Source organism: Bombus flavifrons, chromosome 8 (genome assembly GCF_040668555.2).
Source record: "Bombus flavifrons isolate JBK064 chromosome 8, iyBomFlav1_principal, whole genome shotgun sequence".
Lineage (NCBI taxonomy): Eukaryota > Metazoa > Arthropoda > Insecta > Hymenoptera > Apidae > Bombus > Bombus flavifrons.
The window spans coordinates 10351097-10364906 of record NC_138449.1 but is presented as its reverse complement, the minus strand read 5'-3'; the positions used below and the strand labels follow the sequence as shown (position 1 = coordinate 10364906).

General features: G+C 33.4%; 1 protein-coding gene across 1 annotated transcript; it reads right to left on the bottom strand.

Moving 5' to 3' along the window:
• Positions 1-5282: 5282 nt before the first annotated feature.
• LOC138182783 (meiosis-specific coiled-coil domain-containing protein MEIOC) lies at positions 5283-13787 on the bottom strand. Its single transcript, XM_069118989.1, has 5 exons — positions 13133-13787; positions 12447-12569; positions 9870-11807; positions 9629-9794; positions 5283-9451 (listed from the first exon to the last, which is right to left on the bottom strand). The coding sequence occupies exons 1-5, from the start codon at positions 13196-13198 to the stop codon at positions 9240-9242; spliced, it is 2505 nt and encodes an 834-aa protein (XP_068975090.1). The 5' UTR covers positions 13199-13787; the 3' UTR covers positions 5283-9239.
• Positions 13788-13810: the final 23 nt, after the last annotated feature.

The following is a 13810-nucleotide window of genomic DNA, read 5'->3' as shown; positions in this document are numbered from 1 at the left end:
ATAGATGTCGTGTTAACGACATACCTATAAATAAGAAATAAATACTTTTTACTCGCTCTCCATAGCAACCTTTCTCGAAAGATATATTACCTTATATTGGCAATCTATACCAATAATTTCGAAACAAGTTGCACACGCGATAGGCCTCTATATTTATCTACATGTAATAATAAAAACTACAAAAAAGTTGCAAGGAAAGGGACGCATCGTCTTCTCAAAGTCTCTCAAACAATGTCGTCGAGAGCGAAGTCAATTTTCGAATCCACTAAATTCGCGGCTTTCAAGAATATTTGAAAGTTCTAGCACCTCGAACTTGTCGAAGTCAAGCTCTTAGGAAGCTTCTAGGCGGAAACAAATTAAATACCTATCGCTAGTTTGTCACACCTAATATTAGAAACTTTCTAAGCTGTAGCAGAACCGCCTCTTTCTTTATCGGATGTCAAAGAAAGGTAAAGTCACACCGATATTAAATACAGAGGCTTCGACAGAGCTAGTCATTCTAACACGAACAATACATCCTCCAATACTATGTTACCTACGTACAATTTCTTTTTTTTTTTCTCTATATTAGTATCTTTTCCTTTGAACGTACACTTATTGCATATTGAACTTGTTATTATATACTTGTCGTTATCTCTTCCCTTGTTTCCGTATTTTACAGATTTTTAATTTAACTCTTGATTGGAATCATTGGAATTTGTGAGATCCACAAGAGTTTCCATCGATTTACTTTACTTAATTTTCGAGTATTATTTTAATTTACGAGATAGAAAGGCGACGAACACGACCAATGATCGTATCTATCGCGCGAGACATAGAATGCAAATTAAAACGAAATATTCCGAAATTAAGTAACTCTTAACTCGGATCTAACTGAAGCTTCGTTACCTATAACGACAATCCTCAACTTGCGAAATCGCCATCCCCTCTCCGCTGACGTGACGGTAGTGTGTATAATACGATTTAGAAATCTCTTTCTTAATTTAATACAATCATTCTTATTTTAGATATTTGTGTTTTGTAATACAGTTTCTACTTGAAAATCATGAGCGCCAGTAGAACCAGAAAACCGAAAGATCATACCGATCGCTCTAACGAGTAATGGGATAAAACAGAAAATATAAATATGCAAGATATTGCAGACATTCTTGAGGATGTTGACTTTATTACAGAAGCTAATACTAATGAGTCATAAGTACTAGAAGTACTAACGAGTCGTTAATGTATCATTAATAACGATCCCGGTTACGAAGAATAATTATCTATTCGACGTGCTGATGATAAAATTTGGAGATTTTAGATAGCTTTTAATACGTTTTCAAAAGCTCGATAGTTTTTCTCGTACATTTTAATACTTTATCAATCGTGTGGAAATAATTTGATTGGAAAAATCGTAGTACAAGAAACGAATGATATTCGAAAGAAAATCGAATCTGCTATGTAACGCACACTCGTCATAGAGACAGAAAATTACAGATTACGATCAAGCTAAATTTTACACGATCGTTAAAGCGTATACATTGTCGAAGATTACATGGAAAAACGAAACTGTTGTCACGGTAATTATTACGTAAATACGATTCTTTGCACCATCTTTAAAGTTCCTCTGAAGCTGTACTGGCGTTCGAAGGTACGCGATAAAAATCGTTAACTATCGTACAAATACTATCAATAGCATTCCGTCTATATACGATCGAGGATCGTTCCAAGAAAAATATTGCCTTTTAAATGGGCAAATACCCATAATTCATCCACGTTACGTAAGTGTGTGTATATCTTAGGCATACATGTTCACTTTGTAGGAATGGGTAGTTTTGAACGCATCGCGTTTCCATTAGTGCCAAACAGTTAAATGTTTTCCATGGCGAAATTGTTCTATTGGTCGATTACTATCGTATTATTAATCAATGGTGTAAATTGCTCAGCGATTGATAACCGCGACACCTTTATTGACTATATATCGAACTATTTTAATCGAATTATATGGGAACTTAATTCAATTTCACGTGGAACTAAACACCGTGATATTCATAGAATAAATGTGGATAAGAGTTAACGTTCAGGCAATTCGTGCACTGACGAATGCTACAACGAATCGAGAACGAAACGAAGACTAACAAGTGCAAAGTAATTGACACTCGCCAATTGGAATGACCTGGACCAACTGACTCTGGCTACTCTGAAATAAAAATCTACACGCTTGAAAATAAAAATATCAGCTCGAGACAGTATTTAATATCGTTTATAATATCTATTAAACTTAATATATTTATTCTATTAAAAAACGTAACTAGAAATTCTTATAAAATTACCCAATAATGTTCCGTGTCTATCGAAGTACGCAAATTAACGAGATGCTTGAACACTTGAAAGTTATTTTATAGTATTAGGATAAAGAATAGAAGTATATGTACAGTAAGGTATAAGTAAAGAATAGGAAAGAAATGAGTGTTGTAAAATACATAAATATCAGATTAACAAGTTTGCTATTTGCCTCAGGAAATATATGAAAACAGCGACACATCAATTTTGGCGTGTGCTGCTTATTGATCTCGTCGATATACGTTTTGTGCCATGGTCACAGTGTAGCAAGTGTCAGATTTAAGAAAACGATAGGCAATCCGAGGTGAAATAATTCCGGTTTACGAGAGTTACGTTATTCGAGATCTCAGGAATAGAAATCTATTCCCGAAGATAGATTTGCAACAAACTAAAATCAGAGCAATTGTGAAAGAATAATTGCGAACTGACAGAAAGACATGAATTCGGAATTTTTTCGAGCGTTTTAGATTTTTACAAATAAGTTATTATAGCCAAAAATATATCAAAGAATTCTAGATCCAAAAGTGCGCGAACATGACTATACGAGTATCTTTCTTACAATAGAAAAATAATCACAAAGAAATCAAAGCAATTTTGGCAGTGAAAACAATTTCAAAGGAAAAATGGCTAGTTGTTCGACAGCTTTTTGTTTAAACGTTAGCAATGAATGAAATGAATACTATTCGAGATTAACGTAAGCGTTTGGAATAAGTCTGAAGGAAAAGGGAAATGCAACCGCAAATTCGATAAGTGAAAATTGTACATTAAAAAATTGAAAATCCAAGGTAATAACGATATTTAATATTGCCGGTTCTATTTCGAAATTCTAATCAAACGAGGAATACTAAGATAAAAAGGTTCGTAGAACACGCGTTTTCGGAGTGTATCTCGAAATTAGACGATCGAAGATGAATCACGTCAAATTATAAAACATTAACGATTTATAAAATTGAATTGTACGTTTGAAAGAAAGAAAAAAGAAAAAAATTGAACACAAAAATTGATACTGATCTCGATATCAGTCGTACAAAATACGTAATAAACGAAATTAAACACTGTCTAGTGTTGCGCGCTAAGTTAATTCGTATAGCAATTACTTATACGATTGAAAATAAATTATCCGGACCCTGTACTGATCCTAATTATCATTCGGAATTTTGGGGAATATTATCCCAATATAAGCGGAACGATTTCGCGATTAACATCCTATGTATCTATCGGCAAAGAAATAGTTGAGTCTTATGAATACCCACTTAACGTCTTGAGAGTCTCGTGAGTTAAACATTGGTCGGTTTCTTGTCTACTTCTCTTCGTTATTACTTTGTCTGCTTTATATACATCTCTGTATGGACGATTAAGACTTTTCCTATGTAACTCCTTGTTGCCTCGTGAGCGTTCGCAAAATTAGTTGTATACTCACATACACGAGCATGTGAACGTACATATACGGAATGTACAGGATGTTTCGCTAATTTTACACACACGCACATACACGCATACACACGCATACCTTTTATTACTTAGAACGTAATTTTAGCTTTTACGACACATCGAATTATTCGGTAAATAATATCAACGTTAGGTAAAGTACAAGTATGTACAAAACTGCAAAATATAGCAGCGTGAGAAGACCTAATGTAAGAGAAGACTGGCAAGAGATCAGGTAGCAAGGAGAAACAGACAGTATATTATCAGACATACTTGTACCAGTATGCAACTAATCCGATAAAACCTGCTTTTTCATGCGATTTCTTTTTATTTATTAATTATAACACGTGTTAATTAAAACACACAAACTGATTGTCCGAATCGGAAATAATCTCAATTTATAAAAATTCAATTATTTTCTCCGAAACCGAAATTTCACCGACTATTTCAATTAGAAGCAACTCAGACGTTTACGGTCGGAAGTTCAATGGAACAAAAGTTCATTTGAAAGAAAAGTATCATTAGCGGTATCAGTGAAACAACCTGTACCAGTACATGTACACGCGCTGGATACATATATATTTAGCTATTATAGGTAGTTTATAATATCACATGCAAATTTAAATAGGATTGTCAAACACGTATCTGTACAGATAGTGTTCCTATTCTTAATGATGCTGCGTAAGGTAAATACGATACGAGGTAATCACTGAATACGTGCGCATGCACATATAATATGTATATATATAATATGTAACTTCACGCGAGAGAAAGCTTCATTCGTATTCTTTTCCAACAGGAAGAAGAAAACAGAAGTTGTACACGCATAGAAGAAGCTGGACGAATGCAAATGGCGCTACTCTTTCTTACGTGATCTCTTCTATTCTCCTTTTTCTATGCAAGTGAAATTCATCCGCAACGTTTGAAGAAGTTGCAGCTGGCAAGAGATTTCCTATAATTTTACAGAATTTTGATAAAAAGCATCAGCTTCTCTGTATTACGATTAACGAGATTCCAATGTTTCCGCGACGAACAATGCAGTATGCTGATCAACGTGAAAAATAACATAACTATTATTCATATCGTATTATTATCCTTTTGAGTTAACAGTTTTCTATGAATTACGTATGCGTTGGAAATTAGGATAGATATCGCAATAGAAATGGTAAAAGATAATGATCGTGTACAGTAGAATTTCCTCTGTCTAAACATTCTCTTACGAATATTCGAAGTTGTCGTTCAAAATATTTTAAATCATCAAAACGCGAATCAATTACGTGCCACGGTATTCATATTTTCGATAGAAAAAAAACGTTTAGTCCTTGAAAAAAGACTTTTATTAGATCGTTCTGACGATGAGAAAACTAAATGTACGTTGAACCAAATAAACGTTTAGGATTCATAAGTTCCATATTTTTTAATTTTGTCTGAAACATTTAGAATTGAATAATACCGATAAATTTTCATATTATACCGAATATACAAATTACAACTTTGTCTTAGCGATAGTACGCATTATCTCATCGTGTGAATATTTATTTTTCCAAACGCTTTTGTCTCCTGCACTTAATTCAGATAATGGACATTTTACCGTCTTACTTATTGATAAATTGAAACGTTGATAAAATGCAAACCGAAGTCGAACATGAATATTTAAAAAAAAAGAAAATGGGTTATCACATAACGTTTTTTAGACTAGAAGAAATAGCGAGAAGAATTATATCGCGACATTTTATTCACGAAAGCTACAAGAAGCCTTTGAAGAGATCGAGTGTACTAGCATAGATAATTCGGATGATTGCACGATATTGGCAATTGTTCTGGCTAAGTACCATGGGTTAAATGTTAAATGAAACACTTATTAAAAAACGATTCGCGATATGAGCGCGAATATCGCCAACGTATATCTCGATGGTTTCAAAATTTTTCGAAGAGAATGTTTCTAGCCGATACCTCACAGTTATAATTGGACGTGTATATTTATCTATCGATATCACATTCCAAGTTATAGCGTAGAACAACGGTAAAAGCAACTGGCTGAAGCGAAAATGTCGAGAACAGAAAAGAAACGTCGACGTTAAAGAAGAAGAAACTAACAAGAGTTGACTGCGTTCATCGTGTTCTTACCGCGAGAGTAAGTTCCTCAGCGTTAAGTTATGTACAAATTGGCATTATATATATCACAGTTACAATATAAACACGTTGACAAATGCGGAAGGAAATTCTGTAAAGCACTGCTTGCTTTCTTCTTCAGCCTAAACAGAGCTATAAAAACTCGTTTCCCTTTATCACGTTCTTGGATGTACATAACGCAAGCAAAAGTAATCTTTTTCTTTTTTCATTGTACGAACTCCTCTTTTTAATGAGCCATTCGGTAATCTACCTTACCCTAACAAAGACATATATTTTTCGTATTTTTTTCTTTTTTCTTTCTTACGTTGCCATTAAATTTTCGCTAAGACTATACTTTCGACACGTCCCCGGACACGTGTTTCATCGTTTGTCTCGTTTGATTCTTGAAATGGAAAAGAAAAAAGAAGAGAGCGAACGTCGCCGTGTGACTCTCTTCCAGACCACACGCGTCTCTCCTTCGTTGCCTTCATCGATTTCAGAGAAGGGAAGAAAAGGCAGGGGACAAAGTGAAACGTAAACGAAAGAGCATCAACGTAAAGGTAATGGGTTTTAAATTCACGTACTGCCCACTTCTGAAATTAGATGAAACGAATAAGTGAGGAAGAAAAGAGGAAAAGAGAAAGAAGGAAAGAAACAAAGAAGGAAAGACAAACAACGAAGTTGCGAAGAAATGCAAATGTTCCTTCGTGTTAATGAAAAATAAGGTTCTCAGATATGCTGATATACGTGGAGACGATGCTCGACATGGTCCCCAATGATTATGTGTAAGCGCTATGTAAAAGCGAGTTAACAGTCTGTATGTATATCTTGCACCTTTCGCAAGACTGGATAGTACCGGGCCCTTCTCCGTCAAAAGGTTGTCTTTGCAGCCGAGCGATTGCTTTCATTTCAGTACAGTAAGTTCGAAGACGCGACGCCTCCTATATCTTCCTTTTAATAATTCACGACGTAATTATATCGTTTGAAACTTTGTGCCTACGTGTAAAGTCAATAAACTTTATTTCTGCTTCCTCGATACCGACCCGTATGAAAACGCGTTCGTCCAAGTGGCTAAAACAATCAAGAAACTCAGTTTCACGTTACATAATAGTCATTCTTTAGAATTCACGTTTCCATCGGTGAAATTCAAATTTGTATCTTTCAAGTTGTAAAAATAAATGGATATAATTGATAAAATTATCAGTCGATACGCGAGTGGTCTCGAGCAAAGGAGAAATACAATACCGATATAAAATCTTTTTGTAAAGCTTCAACAATTTTGCGAAACGCGCCAATATAGAGGAACAATGTAGTCGAAAATCTGAAACGTTGTTTCGTTAATGTGATCGGCAGCAAAGACAGCCAGAAAATTGTATTCGTAACAACAACTATCGCTAGAAACTAAATTAAATACTTCGCTACTAATGTCTCTCCTGCCTAAGATTGATATAGAAGTACCGGAGAAATTAATCCAACACACCGTTTTTCTCCCCCTTTTATCATTGGGAATCACTACGTACACAATGCAGCTTAAATGGGAGTTAACGGACATATGTACAGAGATGATTATATTAAAGCTTCACCGATATTCGATAACCAACAACCGATTTTATGAGTATTTCTAATCACAATACAGGCCGATTGATACAGCTTAGATATTAAGAAAGTTAGACCTTCAGACAGCAAAAATGTTGCACCTAAGTTTCGTTATCTCATCATACTGTCATCCCTACGTGTTGGACACTATATAGATTCACATTTTCTTTCTTTTTTCCCCCTTTTTTTTCTAATACGGAGTACTCTTGCTCGTCGTTGTGCGAATACCTGTTTTATAATTTCATAGGAATACGGAAATAATCGTCGTTCAAGCATCTCAAGAACGTAGAACGGAACGACGTTCGATGCTTTCGTGGAGCTCGAACTTGCGCGATTATATCGCGGCTTAAATTATAATAAAACGAATTCGTACGAAATTGTACATACGCACGTTGGAACGTTAAAATATCCTGAGCTTAACAAATCATCAGTATGAAAGAGATTACTCAATATTGAGTAGAGGAAATGCTGAACTTTGCAAGTCGGCCGTTATAGAGCTAATTAACTTGCCTAGAACGTACATGTAGTAAGTATGTAGGAATAGTTTTGTGTCTCACGTATGCACGTTAAAAATTCTCTATATACCTTATACAAGTTGTACATATACTTGCACATAGGTATGTGCACGTACACACATAACATGTATACGTATAGGTATACGTACATATATAATATTCCACGTATATGTGTGTAATTATATACACGAATATTTTGTATTTTATTTTACACGTAACTGTGACTATGTGCTGTGCGTAAATGTTACGCCAGAGCACGCTTTTGTGTATGCGTGTAGCGAGTATGCGTTAGAAAAGTCCTCTCTTTTAACAAAGATTTATGTGTAGTATAATGGACATCATTTGCGTTGTATATATATCTATTATATATATATATCTATATACCGAATCAGATCAAAGGCTACACATATTTCACAGATTGAGAAAAGCTCACCCGATCTGAGATTTAAGTTGCCGCATCGCATCTTCAATTTTTCGAAATATTCGAAGTTTTCGAGATGTATTTTGACTACCTGATATACATCTTGGGTCACACATTTAAGGAAGGCCACATTGAACTAGTCTAAGAAATTACTGCCTAGCACTTTGAACAAATATATTGATAAAATTTAGCCTATATTATCTAGCCTATGACACATACGCAAACGAGTAATAGTCGGAGATTCTGGCGAACGTTCCTTTTTTCTCTTTTTCTTTTTTTCTTTTTTTGTATTTCTTTTAGTACGTCTGAGCAATCTTGTTCTCCGTTTTTCCTTTCTACGAGTATCGGATCCTCAATAAATTTGAAATGATTATCTTTGGCAATGTGAAATACGCAAGACAACATACCCAAAGATAAAAATATCGACGTTCGTAAGTTTTCTTTTCATTAGTACATTAGCAAAGAACAAGCAAAATCACTTGAAAGTGCGACATATGTACGATAGATAACTGGATCACAAGTATTGTATACCGAGAACTGACACTCTCAAGACTGTAGGATAAAAATATGTACAGTAGAAAACTATGGAGTTCCTATAATATTAACTTGTAAAAAGTAGACACGCATACGATTTTCCTATTTCGACGCAAGTACGCGTACTTTTCCGTATGATGCTTTGAAAACTTCGCAATTAGTGGGCGGCATTTTTTTGTCTCAGCGATAAAATTATGATAAACGCCAGCAAAAGCTTTTCATTAACGTAACGCAGAATACGTAAGTAAAAAGCTGCTGGACTGGATCTATGTTTTGTCGCACAAAATGGAAAAGCGGCTTTCAAAATCTTGCTAGGTACAGTTTGAATAATCGCCAACGTCACCTGCTATCTGACTTTCATTACGTTTTATCACAAGAACTGGATCTTTAGAAGTTTCCACGACTTTCTTTTCTATATCCAAATCATATAATAGTGTAGCTTGTAATGCGTTATACATACCAGTTCTTGCATATCGAGATGCCTTCGTCAATTCGTAGACACTGGCTGCCAATGTTAATATATCTGTAAACATAAATCAATAGTTTAAATATAAAAGTTTTCTCTATTGCTACTTTAGTAACAAAAATATTCAATGTTCAGAAGCTTTAAAAAAAGATTTTAAAAGTAATGGGTTACAATTCCATGGGATTGTAACTAGATCTATAGTTGAATATGCAATTGAATATGTTATGAACATACCATTATCGTTGTATACAAGAATGCACGGTGGGTTCTCTTTCTGGCGTTTAGTAGCATTTGCGATTTCTCGTTTACGACATTCTTGGACAAATTTTATTGCTTCTAACCAATACTCCATAGCTTTATGTACGCGTTGATTCATCGTGGTCCCACGCAAACGTTCCATCTGTTTAAGGAGTATATTATTGTATATTATTTAATACATTTTTATCACCAAGAAAGCAAAAAGGTTTATAATTACCTTTGCAATCAAAGTTATGACGCGTGCATGCTCCCTCAAATAATCAATGATTAAACGATCGACACGTGATGGATTTCCTTGAAGGCGAGGAATAGGTATATTATTTGCACTTGTCACTCTCTTGCCAGGAAAATGAGCAGCTAACCCAGCTTCACATTTCTTTCGTTCTTTCTCTAATTGTTTAAATTGTTCGTAAGTTTGCTCTAGTCTGAAGTGCAATATACTTGAAGGTGCTGTACGTCTAGCTGCTCCACTTCCATTTCTAAGGCTCAGGCCTCCACCATAGAGTACAGAAAATAGACGTGGAACTGGAAGTGGTACAGGAACTGGCATTACTGGTGGGAATACTCCAGATCTTACTGTACCAGGATTTGGTACTATTCCTGAATTAAAGAGGACATCAGCAGATGGAATACCAGGACTATTTTGTATTCTTGGCATGTGATGTCGTTGTTTCATGAGATAATTAAAAGTATCTTTGTTCACTGAAGACCCTGCGATTTGATTAGTCAAATGACTTACTGAAGGAAAAGCTATATCTTTGGTAAGATCAAATCCTTCCATCTTATACGTATTAGTACTATTAGGCTGCTTCAAGTCCTGATAAGATGTGGAACTTTGTGGTAACATTTTTAAAGTCTCGCCGTTATTGGCAGTGTAATGTTGATAATTGTGATATCCATATTTTGCAATTGACTGGTGGGTGTTACGCGAACTTAGATTTTTTGGAAATCCAATTGGTGAATATGTCTTAGATTCAATAGTCTTTGATTTTGGACTGATAATTTTCAGTAAATTATTATCAATTCTATAATCATTATTAGTAAGACAATTTTCGTTTGTGTCTAAATTATTAATCGATGATGTGGTAAAGTCGCTTACACTTGGATAATAGTCGATTAGTTGTTTAAATTCTTGGTCCACAGCTTGATTTAACTTGTAGCTACGAGCTTGTTGCTGCAAAAATTGAAGTTGCTCATTTGGTATGGAGATATTTGCCATGCTTAATCTACTTGAGTCATGTAAATCCTTATAATCATTGGCATTACTCCGTTGTATATTATTCCCAAAACAATTATGCAAATTTGTATCAGCTGGAGAAAAATGTTGTAATGGAGAATTTGAAAGAAAGCCAGAATCAATACTCAAATCAGTCATTGCTGAACTTGGTCTATAACTTTGATTATTGGCAGTCATGCTGTATAATTCATGCATAGAAGGTGTTGGATTATTATATGTATTAGCAGTTCCATTCTGTCCAATATTATTATGATATTCTAATTCATTCAAAGTAATTGGATCAGGTGAATCTAGTGCCAATGTTAGAGCCATGTTCAAATTAAGGTCTGGGTTTGTGCAATTTTGTATTCGCTGATAATTTCCAAATAGATCTGATGTGCATCCTGGTGTTGACAAATTTTCTGTCCAGTTAGACTGTTTACTTGTGTTTGTCTCATTTGTAGTTGTTAATAAATCATTGCATAAAGGCATAGTATTTCCACTAACACAGCAACTTTCACTATTTGGACGTAATACATATGATTGTGAATCAGATGGATACGTATTAGGATATGCACCAATCCCATTGTTATATAAATTTCCTTGATCTGATACTTGTCCCACGCATGTATTAAGACTCAATGTTTTGAGTTCTCCACAGAGATTGTTATAATTACATTCAGGTTTAACATTATTAGAAACATTATTCTGCAATTTATTAAATGTTGAATGCATGTTGAAACGATCCATAGTAAAATTAGGATCTGTACTATTTTCCATAATACAGGATTGAGTATCTGAATAATATTGAATATTGCCATTATAACTAATATTGTGAGCATTGTCACCAACAATTGAATCATCATCAAGAATTTTTGACACTAAATCATTGACCATAGGATTGTTTAAATCCTGACTATCTTCATCTTCTACATTCATCTATATAAGTAAATAATTAAAAAAGATTAAATTAGTATTATAATATAATCTTTTTCATTGTTTTCAAAGAATCTTCAAGTAATGTATTTAACATTTATATTTAATCACAGATAATACTAAAATATATAAATTATATAAAATATTTTGTTACTGAATTTAAATCTTTTATTTTCATAGAGATAAAATATATAGGTAAGAATAAATATGTAAGTTCAACTTTTATATTTAATTTAAATAGAATAAAATGAAATTTCCTTTCTGTATACATATAGGTTATTCTAAGTAAAATATGTCACATGTGATAAGTAAAAATATTTAATTTAAAAACTGAACAAGTTCTTAATATTATACAAAAGCAATATATTATTTTCAAATACTTGTATTTGAACATATAAATATATCACTTTATGAAAAAGACATATAATGCATTATAGAATAATGTAATGGAAATATTTAAAACGAAGTAATATATAGCCAACTAAAATACATACATATACAGAATATTTTACAATATTTCAAATATGATGTAAGTTACATGTTTATTTCTTTTAATTTAAAACGACCTTTTTATATAACTCTATCAAATATAAAAAAGTAATTTTAGATATAAAAATCAGTTACTATTTTTAAGTTCCTTACATTTTTTTGTGTATTACATTCCATTAAGTTGTAGTTCCAATAATTATATTCTGTATTACATCTGTCAGCTGGATAACTGTTTCGTGGTTCCAACATGTTGATATTGCGGTCAACCACATTATTCTATAAAAAAAAAGTAGTTGCATTTGACTCAAGACAGTTTAAACCCTTTATTATATTTTAATAATATGAAACTATTAGTAGTTACATGAATCTTTGCTCCTGTTCCTACAATCTCATAATTATTAAGTATTATAATATAGACTAGTGTGTTAAAAGACAATTATTAAAATACATTAACATGATTCTATACATGAAAACCATTATTATAACACTAACTTTAAATTCATCAGAATAAATTTACTCTTTCATTTATGACTTCATCTCAGAAGCAACAATTTTAAGTTAAAATCTATTATAAGCATAATTACGTATCGTATACATCGACAACGAACTAAAATCGAATCGTTTTTATCACAATTAAATTATTAAATGATTATAATCAAAATTATAATCTTCATATCGCATATTAAACGTTTTCTTCTCTCATTGATCTAAATGAGATTTTTTAAACAACAAAATTACGCCTTTTTGGACGTTATGTTGGAATTATTACTTTATACTTTGCAGTAAAGGAAAATGAACGTCACTTTTTCAGAAATGAAGTCGGAGCCGCAGTTGCTTACCTTGCTAACAGTAAAACCATTGTTGCTGATAATTGCAGCCAAATTGTGCACTTCGGACAGAGCCATTTGTTAAAGATCACTGAAAATCACCACTCCTCCTTGCCATCACCCTTTCACTTGTGCGGCTGCCTTCCAGCAGTTGCACACCCACACCAACCTATGCTTTCTTTAAACGTAGCTGGCTAGCATCTCACAAACTCACAATGCACATTAACGACAGTACTATGAGAGAACAGAACACGAACAGAATATAGATGGAACTATGGTTATATAGTTATTATATATATACGCTACATATGCGTATATAACCACATATGATAGTATAGTCAAGTGTGTTAAATAAGAATATTAAATATCGCGCACGAATGTACCATATTTTTAATTCAAGTTTATTAAGTTTTTACATTATGTATACTCTAGTAGTTAATAAAACGCAAAGTCCCGAAATGTTCCAGAGGAAAGATATCTTTCCCCTAGGAAAGTGTACCTGTTATTACTAAACTTCCTGCGCGCGTGCGCAAATGAGGAAGTATTCGAATGTTGCAATTATAGTCATATAAAATATAAACGGCCTTATACAACTGTGGTCACACGATCATAATTGTAATACTCTAAATCATTGAATACAAATATATCTTTTGACGTAAAAGTGCAATTGTTTTATTAATGAGAAAAAAC